At 46.3% G+C, this 15,502-nt stretch overlaps 1 protein-coding gene across 1 annotated transcript in view; it reads left to right on the forward strand.

The window, feature by feature from the left end:
- The window catches only part of LOC147692465 (calpain-1 catalytic subunit-like), a 361,725-nt gene that overhangs the window by 163,330 nt on the left and 182,893 nt on the right, over positions 1–15,502 (forward strand). Inside the window, exons 3-5 of the mRNA XM_086938675.1 lie at positions 3,969–4,087; positions 4,740–4,873; positions 5,275–5,443. Of these exons, the coding sequence (XP_086794801.1) occupies positions 3,969–4,087; positions 4,740–4,873; positions 5,275–5,443 (422 nt within the window). The remainder of the gene's footprint in view (positions 1–3,968; positions 4,088–4,739; positions 4,874–5,274; positions 5,444–15,502) is intronic.

Raw genomic sequence — 15,502 nt, forward strand, 5'->3', positions numbered from 1 at the left:
CTCGACTGAACCATTTGCCCTCTCCTGTGCTAACACCGCTCCTAGGCCTTTGTCACTGGCATCTGTTGTCAGGATGGTGCTGCCTGAGGGGTCGTAACCTTGCAGGGGGATGGCCTCACTGATGTCTTTCTTTACGGTTTCAAATTCACTTTGGGCTTCAGTGTCCCAGTCGAACTTTGACTTGTCTCTGATGAGCTGTCGCATCCTGTGTGTTTTTGTGGCAAAGTGTCTCACGAATGTACTATAGTACTCGGCCATGCCGAGGAACGACCGTACCTCTTCTTTGGTTCTCGGGGCCTTGGCTTCCTTGATGGCTCTCACGTTCTGTTCCTTGGGAGATATGCCGTGCGTCCCAATCTCGTGTCCCAAATAGGTGACTGATGACATCCCTATTTTGCATTTGCTCCACTCCGCCGTGAGGCCTTTGTCTTGCAGCACGGTGAGGACCTTGTTCAGCTTACCGTCGTGATCTTCTCGGGTGGACCCCATTACCAGGATGTCGTCCTGGAAATACTGGACTCCGGGTATTCCTTTGAACAATCGATGCATCAACTTTTGGAAGACCGCGGCTGCTGATGCCAGGCCAAACGGCATGCGGCGGAATTGGTAGCAGCCAAAGGGAGTGATGAAAGAAGTGTACTTTCTGCTGGTAGGATGCAGGTCGATTTGGTGGTACGCCGACGTGAGATCAATGGTTGAGAAGTGGGTGATGCCTGTTGTCTTCGCTAGCATTTCCTCGATTCTGGGGAGAGGGAACTTTTTGACGATGAGACACTTGTTGAGTTCGCGGAGGTCCACACAGAGACGGACTTTGCCATTGGGCTTCTTGGCTACCACCAGGGGGGCCAACCACTCTGAACTGTCAACGGGTTCTATGATGCCCTGTCTTTCCAGCCTCTGGAGTTCCTGTTGTACGGCTTCAATGGTGGATATGGGGATGTTTCTGACCTTGTGGGAGACTGGTGTCGCCCCTTCCTTGAGCATTATTTTGTGAATGAATTTGTCCAGTTTTCCTACTGTTCCGTCAAATACCTTGGGGTAGGCCAGTTTCCACTCTTCACCGTTGGTAGTTCGCGGTTCTTCCGTTAGGAGGATTTGTTCCTTGCCGCCAGGGTCTAATTTGATTCCTAGGTCTCCAGCATCTCTCCACCCGAGTACAGAAGGACCCTTCTCCGCCACATACAATTTGCAGGTTGCCGATCTCCCTCTGAATTCAAACTTCAATGGACGAAAGCCTATCATGGGAATGGTATTTTCAGTGTATGATATTGCACGAATGTCTGGTGGGTGTAGTTCGGGCCCTACTACGGGTGTGAAGTCTCCTTCCCATATGGACCGTTGCACTATCGTCCAGGGAGACCCCGAGTCAACGGCCACATGCACCTTTACTCCGCCGATGAACATGTCCGTGCGTGGTTTGTCCGTGCGTTTTCCTGTCACATCTAGTACCTGACCTTCTATACACAGTACCATGTCGCCGTCCTCCAGATCGTTCTCCGCACAGATTTCTGACGGTGCTGACTCCACACACTTCACCGTGGACCTCTTCCCCTTTTTTCGGCATACCTTCTCAAAATGGCCGACCAGGCCGCAGAATGCGCATCTGGCGCGAAACGCCGGGCAACGTTTGTCCTGAGCCGAGTGAGCTGTGCTTCCACACCTATAACATGAGAACTTGCTGTCTGTGGCCGGTCGACCTGTTTGCTTCCCTGCCCATCTGGGTTCCTGCTTCTGGTCTCCGTATGATCCTTTTTGCTTGAGTGTGGTCGAGGCCTCATCGATCTTGTTGACCATCTGCTTCTGCGTGCTTTCTCGTTTGGCCGCGTCTGCACAGCGCTTCGACATCTCGGCTTTTTTCACCATGGCTATGACGTCCTTGAGCGATGTTTCGCTCTGTGCCCATAGTTTGTCCTGGACTGATTTGTTGGTAGTATGCATAACTATCTGGTCCTTTATATACTCATCTTGCAGTGTTCCATACTTGCACGTGATGGCCAGACGCCGTAGTGCGGCCACGTAGTCATCTATAGATTCACCAGCTTCCTGTTTCCTTTGTTGGAAATTGTAACGGTCTATGGATACGCACACGGCGGGGCGAAAGTGGTTGTCTAGGTCTTCTAGTGCATTCTTGAAAACGTCGTTCTCTGTTGCTTCACGTTCCTTGGGCACTTTGTTGGCAAACACCCTCACCCCATCGGGACCCAGGTTGTGGAGCAACAATCTCTTCTTCCTTGCTGGGGCGTACGCTTCTCCATTCTCATCCTTTAGCGCCTCTATGTAGTTCCTGAAGTACTCCCTCCAGTCTTCCCACTTCATTTGGGGTTCCCCTGGTCTGGGTAGGAATGGGATAGGAGCCATCAACGCTGAGGACTGGTTTGCCATTCTAGGTTCACCTCTGGGTGCTTCTACTTGGGCCCTGGGGCTATTGGGCGCACTGGAGGCTTCCGCTCCACCTGCGGCGTCTCCTTGACTTCTGGGGCTGCCTGGGGCGTTATCCCCTGTCCCTTGCGGTGGGTTGGTGGACTGCTCGCCCCCCTCTGGCTTCTGGTTTGTCCCTTTAGTTGCCAGTGTGCTGGCTGAGAGACCTCCTGCCTCTGGGACGGCACTGACCTGAGTGTTCGTCCGTGGCTGGTCTCCTGCCGAGTAGTAGGGGTGCGCTGCTGCCACGCTCTATGCTTCCTCGTAGGTGCCGCTTCTGTGCGCTGCACTCTGGGCCTGGGGTGGTCTCTTGTAGTTCAGGGTCAGCTCCCAGTTGGACTGTGTGTGGACGGTGGGGTGATCCCGCTCTCGTCGCCACTGTAATGTAAGTCTTTGCGTCCCCCACACAGTGCTCAGAGCCTCTTACGTATGGAACAGCTTTTATTCACAACAAGCAACAACTCCAATCACATAGAGCGCCGAGCGTCTAAGTAGCTACTGCTCCGGTCGCCAACTGCCGTTCTCTCGTTCGCGCCCTTCGTTTTATCCTTCTGCGCATGCGCGAGTGTCTCGCTCTCTTCTACAGCGTGACGCGTCATCGCGTTCACGCTCGTAGACTAGAGCGCAACACCACACCCTGTACTTCAATTCCGGGTGGGTGGGTGGTTTTCCAGCGCTATGCGGCTTGTATCCAGGGAGACAAAGAGGACGATCCCCTTGAGGCACTGCCTTAAATACTACATTTATTAGGTATCGGTTTTGTTTCCTTAACCGATCCTGAAACCGCTACGTCATTAGCCAGTCTCCTCCACACAACATCCTCCCAATGGGATGTTCAGCCCCGTGGCGCAACTAAGGGCGCCCCTCCTCTAGGCGCGGGGGGCGCCTGCTCAGTACCTCCAAGGGAGAGAAAAAGAGGCAGGTAATGTCTGTTGGTGAATGATAGGGGCATGAGGTTGAATCAAAACTACCAGCTTTGGCATTCGCCACTCCAACTCTTCGACATTGCTGGCCATGGGCTTCTGAGAAAAACCTTGGGCTCGGCATTTCTGTTTTTTTGCAAATTAAGCACTAAACACATGTTGTCTTTTTATCTGTAAAAAAAGAAAAAAAGATAACTTTGTGTTTAAGAAAAAAACATGCACTTCAAAATTAATTTATTTGACACTTTTTACCTCTAGTTGCTATAAAATGCATTTTTATTATTGCAGACACCCCATCGCCATTTAAACATGGAAAAATAACCATCCTCTTTGGTGACGTCAAAATGTCAATGACTTTAAACAGGAGGAAAGCAGGCACATTTCAACATTCATCTTTCAATTGGAATAATACAACGCATGTGTTACCCATGGCTAATCATTCATCATGCATACCCCACGAAGAAAACTAAGTTGTAGGTCGGTGCTATACTATTGTAAGGCCAATTTCATTACGTTTATACACATTTTTGCAATTAATCTTGTAATTATGTTTTTTTGCATTGAAGCTACGGTTGTTGAATCTACCACGTTTTGTCCGTGCTGATGTCTTCAATTCTTGTCTCTCAGGGAATTGCTGGTTCCTGGCAGCAGCCGCCTCCCTCAGCCTTTATCCCCGGCTCATGGACAGGGTGGTACCGCCCGGACAGAACTTTCAAGAGAGCTATGCTGGCATATTCCACTTCCAGGTCAGTCAGAGAGGAGGTCTGGAGCTCAAGGGGGAGTATTGCTCCCAGAGTTCATCCTTTAGATATTCAGTGATACTTTCATAATTTTTACATGCTATGATTTCTATAGGTAATATTTTCAACCTAATTTTTCTGAAACTGATAGAAAAACGTACCCCCCAAATATTTCAGGACAAACTTGTAAGGGAAATAATGTTATCAAATAAATTAACTTTGTGTATAATGTGCGACATATTACAACATTGTTAGGAGTCAAAATTACTATATAAAAGGTATCACATGTCTGATTTTTAAGGGATAATATAACATAAAGGGGCATATGTATTAAATACTCTATTCGCGATTCTCAAATAGCGATTTTTTTGAGAATCGCTACTCGAGAATCGCAAACGAGATGTAATTAAAAATTCGTAAATAGTTTGCGATTTCTTGGCATTCCTTAATTGTGATTAGCAAATTGCAAATCGTAATTAAGGAATACCTTCCCATTCATTCCTTTGGGCCAGGAGGCTCCTATCAAGTCACTGACTGTACCTGTCAATCGCAGTGCAGTAAAGTGAACACTTGTGACTGGTAGCCTAAGACACTAACAGGGCACAACTGCCATAACTCATCACACTTTTCTGTTTTTTACTTCCTCCTTCTCTCTCAGTTCTGGCAGTACGGACAGTGGGTGGACGTGGTCATTGATGACCGTTTGCCTGTCAAGGATGGGAAGCTGGTCTTCTTGCGCTCTCCCGAAAAGGAAGAATTCTGGGCAGCTCTCCTGGAGAAAGCCTATGCCAAGTAAGCACAGGATCATATACAGAGCTCTGTCAGGACACTTCTATCCTGACCGGCAGCACCTTCTCCTCTTCTACTAAGGAAACGCATATAGCACACATAGCTCTATCAAAGCACCTGAATGCTGTCCTTTGAGTGGTCAGCCCACACAATCCACTTTAGTTACAACCCATAATATGTACCTCTCAAAAGCACATGAATCCTAACATGTAGTGCATGCTCCTAGTGCACGACAGCAACTAACCACATCTGCAAATACACCCAGTACCCACCTGCTACCAATCCAACACGGTGCTTACAGTCAATAAATTAACTACCTTTTTTGTGGCATTTATTCTTTAAAATCATGTAAAATGTTGCCTTCCATTCTCCCTCTTTGATTGCTTTGGTCTTCATCTCTCTAGGCTGAACGGCTCTTACGAGGTCCTGGAAGAGGGGTTAATGAATGAGGCATTTGTGGACTTCACAGGCGGTATTGGGGAGCACATCAACCTCAAGGCACCACCTGCCGGGCTCTTCCACACCATCAGAAAAGCCTTACAAATGAGGTCCCTGATGGGCGCTTCATTGGAGGTACGTGTCCTACCACCTGGGCAGATAAATGTTGGTGCCCTAGGGAATGTACAGGTTGGCATGATACTCAACTGATATTTGCGGAGGTAAGGTCAAAGTTTATAGTTAGAATGTTGCTATCCCAGGCTTGTTGCATCACAAACCTAAACTTGTCAAGTGAATAATGAATTATTTCAGCTAAGCAGGAGGGTGAACCACCAGGAGGTGAGGACACAAGGGAATAGCTAGATCTGAGCAGATGAGTGCTGTAGGGTGCGGTCGCTCTCAGCCTGAAGGAAGTGATGGAAAGTGAATAAAAGGTCGGAGGGCCAACAGGCCCAATAGGTTGGGTCTGATGTAGAGTTTGAGGTCCATACCTCACTTTCCATCACTTCCTTCAGGCTGAGAGTGACAGCACCCTACAACTCTCATCTGTTCAGATCTAGCTATTCCCTTGTGTCCTCACCTCCTGGTGGTTCACCCTAGTGGTTGTTTCAATATCACAAATTCCTCCTATGTTCACCGCTCAGTTCTCAGCCAGCATGTCCGTACTAAAACAAGATTAGTCGCCGCTGCTCTTATTTAAAAATCCCTTAAAATGTTATCAATAAAAATGTAATAACCACATCTGACCATCCACAACTACTTTGCTTACCACCCTAGCGTGTTCTAAAGACAACAAATTCAAGACAGCGCACATAACCATAACCCAAACCCAACCTCCGCCCATTCCAACCTATTACAGAGACAATTGCCATTTCCAAAACACATTATCTAATTCTCTATAAATGTCCAGTCCATAGTTCAAAGATTGGTGAAGGCATAAGAAGAGCCTGCCTTGACAGCCTGTGCTATCTGAATGCCCTGTCCCTCCCCCTCCAACAATAAATAGGGTAGCAGTGCATTAAGTCATGCTGCAAGGCGCACCAGTACCTCCAACTCAACCAAGGAAGAGTCTACGCTTCACCTTCTGCCAGGGCACATAGGCAGAAACCAGCAGCCCCACAGACCCCAACTTGCTCCTATCCCTCCCCTCAAGGCAAGTGCCCATTTTAGGTCTCGCCTAAGACAGCCCATGCTCACTCTTTTGCAAGGCATGTTGCATTAGTTTAAAGTGAACTTAGAGCACTCCAGTAGTTTACCTTTGGCTTACTTCATTTTCACTCTCATTTGCTTGCTTCCTATTTGTCAGCTTCTGTAGTCTTTCTTTCATCTTCTTGTATTTGTCCCTTCCCTAGAGCATGGACATATGACTGTGTCCTTCCACAGCTCATTTATCTGGTGCTACCTTTTTCATTTTGTTGTAGCACTCTACGAAAGTGTCAAGCACTATACGAAAGTGTCAGAGGACACTTTCGTAGAGTGTACTTCCCCCTCAAAATTCCTCTTTCTCGCCCTCCATCAGTTGCCATTCTTGTTTCCTCCCCGTATGCTCACCTTCCCTTGCCATACCTGCTTCCCCAATGTCCCCTTGTCTATTTTCTCCTCCAGCCACACCTGCCCACTCTCTGCAGCCCACGTGTTTCCCCATTACCTCTGGCCCACCCTCTGTTGTCTGTATGCTTCCCCATCAAAATTGTCTGCCAAAGCCGCAACCACCAACCCTCCCTTGTCAGCTTCCTACCCCAGCCCTCCCACGCACCCTCGATTGTTGGCTAGCTTCTCCGGCCACTCCCGCCCATCCTTTACTGTAAGCTTGCACCATCAGCCCCTCCCAGCACTGTGCATCCTGCAGGGATACTCTCAGCTGAGAACGGCTCAGTTAATTGACCTAGCTGGGTAAAATAAAACTTTCTTCAATACAGAGATTGTTAGGTAACTATCAGGCCTTGTTATCTTAGTTTATTGTAAGATATTAAGGTAATCTGATGTTGTGAGTTGGAGGGCAGGGTCCTGCCTAGAGCTGATTCAGACAAATTATTTCTAGCAATAATTATGAATGCCGATATTGAAAATAGAGAATGGGTAGGTTAATACACTAAGGGAATCCAAAAGACAGATTTAATGAAGAAGAAGGATAGACTTAGTAAGAAGGTATGATGATACATGGTAATAAAGTGAAGGAGCAATACAGAATAATTAAATACCAGGCTGGGTTCTCCAGGGCGCACAGTGACAGGGGCCTCTAGGTGCTTCAAATCAGGTCTCTGTTAACTAGCAATCAAGATCCAACACCCATATTTACTAAGGCTTTGTGCCATCACAAAGTATCACAAAGTGATGCAACATGAAGCAAAGCATCAACATGGCATTTACTTTCCACCGCAAAAAAGTATTTTGCATTAGAAAGATGTCCTTTTCTTACCACAAAAAGTGCTTTGCACTCCTTTTTGTCACTATGCGGTAAAGGGAGTTTTACTGGGACATTACTTGGACAGATCAGTGCAAACACCCATATGTTTTGACGCAAAATCCATTGTACCAAGATTTAGTGTTGTGTGATCATGTGCAGTAGGACCCTTGTGGTCCTAGACAGGCTCCTTACAAAGTTACATAATCAGTTGGGAGGTATTTACAAACACAAAGAAACATTAGGGCTGCGTAAAGAACCCATAGCAGCTTGCTGTGACGCCTTCTTGCACGCGCTGCAGCGAGTTGAGGAGGGAGGATCTGGGGAACTAATCGACCGTGTGGAGGGCGATCAGACCGCGTGAACCGCACATACCATTACGTGATGCGCCACGGTACTCCATGGATACATATGGGCTACTTAAATGTCTGCGCAGGCGTGGACACCACAGACGAGAGATGGTAGGTGCTGGATTCATAAGGAAATGTGATGTAGGCACATGCAGGGAAAAGGGGACAGGATCATATGGGCAGGTCATTGTTTTTGTTTTCGTTATTTGTTATCTCACCTGTACAAAAGCCCAAGGTGAATGAACTGGAGGACTTTTGCGAAATGCCACAGCTGTCTCATTCGCATTCCGTTGTATTTGCTGTAACTCTACCCAATGTGCAATGGTGACTGGAGGATAGATGTTGTCACTGCCTTCTCAAAGGAGAGAATGTTGGATACATAGGACCTGCACGTCACAGACTGTGTACTTGATATAAAACAAATGTTGTATTGTACTGATGGCCAATAGTTATGCATGCACCACAACCTAGACTTTTACTGTAGAAAACTGTTTTTTACATGCAATTGTTACCTTTCATAAAAATCAATAAAACAGATTTAAAAAAAATAAAAATCAGTTGGGAGGTATTTGGTTGTGTCTGGGTATGGTCAATAAATTCTATGATGCAGTGCGTTCAGTTAATGGTTGTGATGCTGAAGAATAAAGATGTGTATTACAGAGCTCCATATGTTGCTTAGTCATTTGTGTGCTCCAGTCGAGCTGGGGTGGATGCTACAACTGGCGACAAGTAGGGGATACGTGCCCCCAAAAAATTAGACTGCTTTTCCTGAGTGTTTACAGAGGTCCAGCAAATTGGTTGTGAATGCCACGTGCACCCCAAGAAGCAAGCCACAGCTGGCGTATGTGGAGTCTAAGCAGTGCTCTAGCTCTTACAGGGCCCTCAAAGAAGGTGAAGGCCCTTCAAAGGAGCACCAGCTGCAAGCCTGGCAGAAACATACTGGTAAGGCTGAGAGAAGAGATAGTGCACCACAGAGTAACACAGAGCCATCATCAATACAAAGCAGAAACACTAAAGGCAGCGACAACTAGGTACGAAGAAGCGCTAAAGGCAGCGACAGCCAAGTGCAAGAAAGTGCTAGAGGCAGAGACGATCGAGCGCAAAGAAACGCTAAAGGCAGCAGCAGTCAGGTACAAGAAGGGAAAGTCTACTCACCAGCTTAAAACTGATAAAGTGTTGTACCACCTCAAAATCTGGTGAGGCGACTCAAGCGCGAACACTGGGGTTGTCCTTGTGAAGCCATTGGTCCCTGCAGAAACAACCAAAAAGGCAGCTGAGGCGCATAGGACAACTCAAAAGGTCTTCAAAAAATTGATGGTCTCCAATGGCTGCTCCAAATATGGTGCAGCCACATTCCTGAAACTACCACTGCCATTTTATAACGCCAAAAAGAATAATGTTGGCGCCAGATGGACTGCATGGATCAACATGATTGATGTCTTCATAGATGCTTTAGAAAAGTAGATGAAAAAAAGATCATCAAATATTTAAAGATCCTTGCAGGTGATGGTCTGAAAGAAGTGATAAAGAATATATCTCAAACTGATGAGATATCGTACTGTCAAAGCAAGGAAACGTTGGAAGCCAAGTTCAATCTATAGCCAAATATCGACTGTCAGACATGGCATATTTTCTTTTATATCATTTTTATTAGCATATTGATTTTTGAAAGCAGAACCACAATTCACCACATTTTATGCATTATATATACCCATTTGTTACGCCGGAGTACTTCCTCCCAGTCATCGTAGGCATTACATTAGCAGAATCAGACATGGCATCTTTGGCCTGTTTTTCCCCTGTCTTCTGGCCACTTGTTTTTAGGTCGAGCCTAGCACAGCGTGCATGCGCTGCTCTAGCAGATGACCTTTTGGAATCGGTCTGCTCTTTTCTAACACTAGTGCGTGTGGAAACATAAACCTTGCGGGATCGAGCAGCAGAGCGCATGAGCCTATCGCAGCACCCATGCCCTGCTCTAGGAGATGACCTTTTGGAATCGGTCTGCACTTTTCTAACACTCCTGCATGTGGCAGCATCCACCTTGCGGGAGCGAGCAGCGGCGCGCAGGGGCCACCTATTTCTAATTAGCGTGGCCGCGCACGCTTGTTTACATTTGCCTGTCTCGCTTTCACTTTCCTGTTCCCTCCGGTTGCTTTCACTTTCTTGCCTGTCTTGCGGTCGCTTTCACTTTCCTGTTCCCTCCACTCTTTTTTTATACACGCAACACTTTAAACAAACAAAACAACATATGCAAGTTAAGAGTGCTTAACTGGGCCGGTAACGGAATTTGTTTTTAATTTTGCGAGGGAGATTACATGCATTACTCAAGAAAAACATAATAGTTTAAATTGGAGAGTACCAGCACTTCTCAAAACAAACAGGTATTCTGGTACAGCAGTTCTATTTTTCCAGTGCAAACATTGCCTGTGGGCATGCACACCGATGTCTACTTGTGCACGCGCTTGCCTTGAACACGCACACTTTTCCTCGAGCTGGCTGTTCTTGGTACTATAACCGCTCCCACGCACGCACAGTGCACTGGTGTGTATTTCTACAATCATTTGTGCAGACAACACATGCAAAGCCATGTACATTTGAAGTTGTGTGTTTCAAGGATATTTTGATTGTAGCAACAGATGAATGCTTTACTTACATTTATTCCAGTGCAAAGAACACGAATGCACCGATTCGACAACAGTGTAACAGTTTCATATATGACAACGAGTCTGTTTGTGCAAAAGCAAATGCGCGAGTTGGGAGTCCTAACCCCTTTCTTAATTAAATCTCACTAATCCTTATGTAAACTAAATACAAGACAGGGTTTTTTTTACGTTTCTAGTGCTGCGTGTACCTTTAACACCAACCCAGTTTCCTTGCATGAAACCCACACTATATAAACACAACACGGGCACTCCATCTCAGATAATTTACAAATATCTTTGAAACCAGTTTGAGCTGGTATCTGGCCTAGTTCCGGTTACTGGCGTGCTGGAACCAGGAGGAGGACGGGGAGGGAGGGTTGTATTTTATTTATTTATTTAATGCGATTTTATATTACCTGAAGGTGTCAGAGTGCTTTACAAAAGAACCAGTTGCGTTACATAACATGGATTACATGAGTTACATAAGAGATACAAACAAAACAAATTGCAAATGTACACGTTGTAAAGTCACTCAAGAAAGAGATACAAATAGGTAAACTCTAAAATCATCAGTCCGTGGCTGCCGGGCACAAAAGGGGACTCGCATACTTGATCCTGCCGTCCCACAGACAGGGTTTGTGTATAGTCGGAGGTTGTGCAGTTTATTGGCCTACCTGCGCTGTCTAAACCGTGGGGCCTCTGTTTTCATAATCCCAGCTTTCCTACTCAGCAGTGTGATCATGGGTAGATAGTTCTATCTACCGCAGCATTTGTTTCCTTTTAGCAGAAAATAGGGACCACTTTCAGATTAGTGTTCTATGCTGTCCCTGGACGTTCGCTTTGTCCTTCTTTCAAAAGCAACCCTCTTGCATGCCAAATAAGCTATGAAAAGCGCCTCTCCCTGATCTTACAGTATTGGAGTTTTCTAAAGTGGCAGGATTGTGAGTTTAGTTTTAAGTTGATACATGGCCTGTCTGTGTTTGTGAATAAACTGACAGACTTTAAGTGGGATGAAAAAACTGGGATGTCTAGAGTCAGAGAGCATGTGCTGCTCTGCGAGGCATGCTATATTCTGTGAGGTTTGAACACGTCAACTTAGCTAACAAACATTGGCAAAACCAATAGCTCTAGCTAAACACTCATAAAGTCCCAAATACGAGACCTATTGGCTATGCCAATGCTTTCTTGTTGAATGTGTACTGAATTTCGTTGTTTGCTGGTTTTGGAACTCTAGCACTGATCAGCAGTGGTAAAGTGCCCAAAGTGCAATCCTCTCTTTTTAAAATATACTGGCAATTGGTTTATCCCTGATTGGCATATTTGATTTACTTTCCTTAGTAAAGTGCACTGTGTGTGCCCAGGACCTGTAAATCAAAAGCTACTAGTGGGCCTGCAGCACGGATTGTGCCACCCACATGAGTCGCCCTGCCAACATATCTCAGACTTGCCCCTGCAGCGTCTGTGTGTGCAGTTTTAAACTGCCATGTCAACCTGACAGGTGCACCCACTTGCCAGGCTCCAACTTTCCCTTTTACCACATGTAAGGCACCCCTAAGTTAGGCCTAAGGTAGCCCCATGGGCAGGGTGCAGTGTATTTAAATAATAGGACATGTGCTGTTTTTTTTTTACATGTCCTATAGTGAAATACTGCTAATTTCATTTTTCACTACTGCAAGGACTACCTCTCCGATAGCTTATCATTGGAGCTGCCTTGTAACCTCTTACAAGTGTAACTTCCAATCGAGAGGGATAGGGAGTTGGAGTTTGGGGCCCCGGTACTCACAATTTAAAAATACATCTTTTAGTGAAGTTGGTTTTTAAATCGCGTGTTTGAAAATGCCACTTCTAGAAAGTGGGTATTTTCTTCCGTAAACCATTCTGTGCCTCTGCATGCCAGTGGAATCCACATCTGAGGAAAAGTGATAGTTGAGCAGTTTATGCATTCACTTTAGACAGTCACACAAAGGGAGCTGAGGTGTGCCCTGCACATCCTGATGGCCCATCATTAGGCGGATTGGTCTTCCTGTGCTAGAGTGATGGGAGGAGGTGTCACTGACACCTGAATAGGACTGTGCCTCTCCTCACACATAGCTATCTCCACCTCCTTGTAGTGAGTCTGGAGCCAGGCCAGGGAAATGCAAGGTCTTGTACACTACAAAGACTTTCCTTTGAAGTTGTCCTGCTTCAAAGGCAGAAACTGATATAAGTACTGGAGCTGTGGCATCGTAACTTCAGAACACTTCTGGTTAAGAGGAGATTTTGCCACAAAGAAGAACTGGAGAAGGTGTATGAGGGGAACTGCCACTCTGTTTTTTGCTGTGTTGCGCTGGCCTACTGCTTGCTGCTTCAGTCTCGGGCAGTGAAAGGACTGGACTTTGCTTTCTGTATCCTGCTTGCCAAGGTTCTCCAAGGGCTTGTGTGTGCTTGCCTCCTGTTAAGAAGTCTCAGGGCCTTCAAAGACTTCATCTGCAGCCCTGAACTCCCCTGCTGGGAGAGTCTGACCTGCCAATTGGTGCCGATTCCAGTTCTGGCTCCTTGGCGGTGGCGTTGCTGCAAAAGACTGAAGAAATTCCACACAACGACTTCCAGTGCCTGTTTTTCCTGATGCAGCACCACCGTGCAGTTGAAAAACCAATGCCTTGCCGCGGTGCAGCTGAAGAATCAATGCAGCGCCTGCCGTACGGCTGAAAGATCACCCAGTCCGAGACCAGAGCACTGTGTCACCAACGTCTGTGGCACCCTCTCCCCCTTCGATGCATGCCCAGCTGTGCAGCTGAAGAAATCGAAGAATACCCTGCTTCACAGCTGGAAAATCGATGCAGCGTCTATTTCACTATCTCCGCATCGACCCAGTGTGACCAGATTTTGGATGCATCACACCTGGGCACCAAGTTTTGCATCAACATTGCCCAGCAGTAAGGAACCAAGGATGTGTGTCTGAAAACTGTTGCATTACCTCTCCTCACAGTGAGGAACTGACACATGACCTCCCCTGACAGTAAAGAACCGGTGCTTCATCTCCTCTGCGCTGCAGCAAGGAACAGACGCATCACCTCCCCTGGGAGTAAGGAACCAATGCATTGCTTGGCTTTTCTGGCACCTCACCCCTGTTTTTGTCTTAGATTTTGATGCATTCCCAGGTACTCTGTGATAAAAGTGATGCATCCATAATTTACTGTGGACTGAACTATTTTGAACCTTTTAAAAGTTATATTTTTGCTTGAGTATGTTGAATTTTTGTCGTTTTGGTCTTGTGTTATTGAGATAAATAATGGTTATTTTTCTAAACTGTTGTGGGTTCCTTTTATATTGTTTCCACGGTGTTACTCTCTGTGTATGCACGAATGCTTTAAACATTGCCTCTGAGATAAGCCTGACTTGTTGTGCCAAGCTACCAAGGGGGTGAGCAGGGGTTATCTTGGGTGTGGAACTCCCTTACCCTGACTAGAACAAGGGTACTTGGACAGGGTGCAAGCCACTGCCAACCAGAGACACCAATTTCTAACATTGACTATGAAAGAAATATTTTCAGCTAGATAAGATAGTAAGATAGTGAAACAATGGATGAGTTTGATACCCTTTATACCCCCGAGACTTGATACCCTCATCAAGCATTGAAAGTTCAGCAAATTTAATAACGAAGAACCCATGCGTCTTAAAGTAATTGATGATTGCCTCTCCCATTCATTCAGATAACATATGCTGAGAGAGACCCTCCTGGGCAGATTGACAATCCCCTTGCGCCAGTTTTACGCCACCACTGCGTAACTTTTGTGACGTAGCAGTGGTGCAAAGGCAGCGCCAAGCTACCGGGTATTTACAATGTGCCACATTGTAAAGCTCTGTGCCACATGTAGGCGTTCCAATACGGGGGGGGGGGGCGTTCCGGCACAGGAACGCCTCCTAAAAGTGGCTGAGTGAAATCTACAAGATTTCACTCAGTCACTTTTAAGGCCATGCTGTGCCAAAACCCTTTGCCTGCTTGTAGAAGGCGTAAAGATTGATGCAGCATGTTAGGGATAGGGCACCCCCGAGCCTTGCTGGAGCTGTGTTGCGGTTGCGACGCAACTCCAGCAATGTGCCGCCTTTCTGACGGGGAATGCCACAGCGCGCCGCATTGTAAATGCGGTACATCAGTGGTGGGGCACAGGTGGGCAGATGCATTGCAACTCTTCTGGCGCATCCCTGCCGATTAGCAGAGATGCGCCAGAAGTAGTAAATCTGCCCCTCAGTCTAGAAAAGGTACTCATAGCTGCGAGAGCTGAGGAACTATCAGATTCACAGGCTGCTGACATGAAACTGAAACAACTCAGAATAAATTAGCGTTGATCATAAAAACGTTAGCAGAAACACAAAGTGGAAATCCAGAAGACAATTTCTCTGTAGAATAAAAAAATATGTTTGCGATGAGGATTCTCATTCCCACATGAAGGTATGTCCCGCCATCGAAGAGATATGCAAAGGCTGTGGTAAAGAAAACCATTTCACAATGGTCTGCAAAGTGAAAGAGAAACTAAGTGTGTCACAACAAGAAGAGAAAACATGCGACAGAAAGTTCCAAAAGCTTCTAGCCATGTCCACAAAGACAAACCGCAACATTAATTGAGTCAAGTAGTGACTAAACAAAGTAGATTGTCCTCAAAGTCATCTCTCAAAAGTTTTTCAGCGTCATCATCGAGCGAAAAGAAGACAATGGATGTGTAATGGTGATGTTGACTGCAGAAAAACATGCACATTTAGGATTGGCTGCTTGCAAAGAAGAACATAAGTCACAGAGAGATCCCCAGGTGAAGCGACC

This window comes from Lissotriton vulgaris, chromosome 9 (genome assembly GCF_964263255.1).
Source record: "Lissotriton vulgaris chromosome 9, aLisVul1.2, whole genome shotgun sequence".
Lineage (NCBI taxonomy): Eukaryota > Metazoa > Chordata > Amphibia > Caudata > Salamandridae > Lissotriton > Lissotriton vulgaris.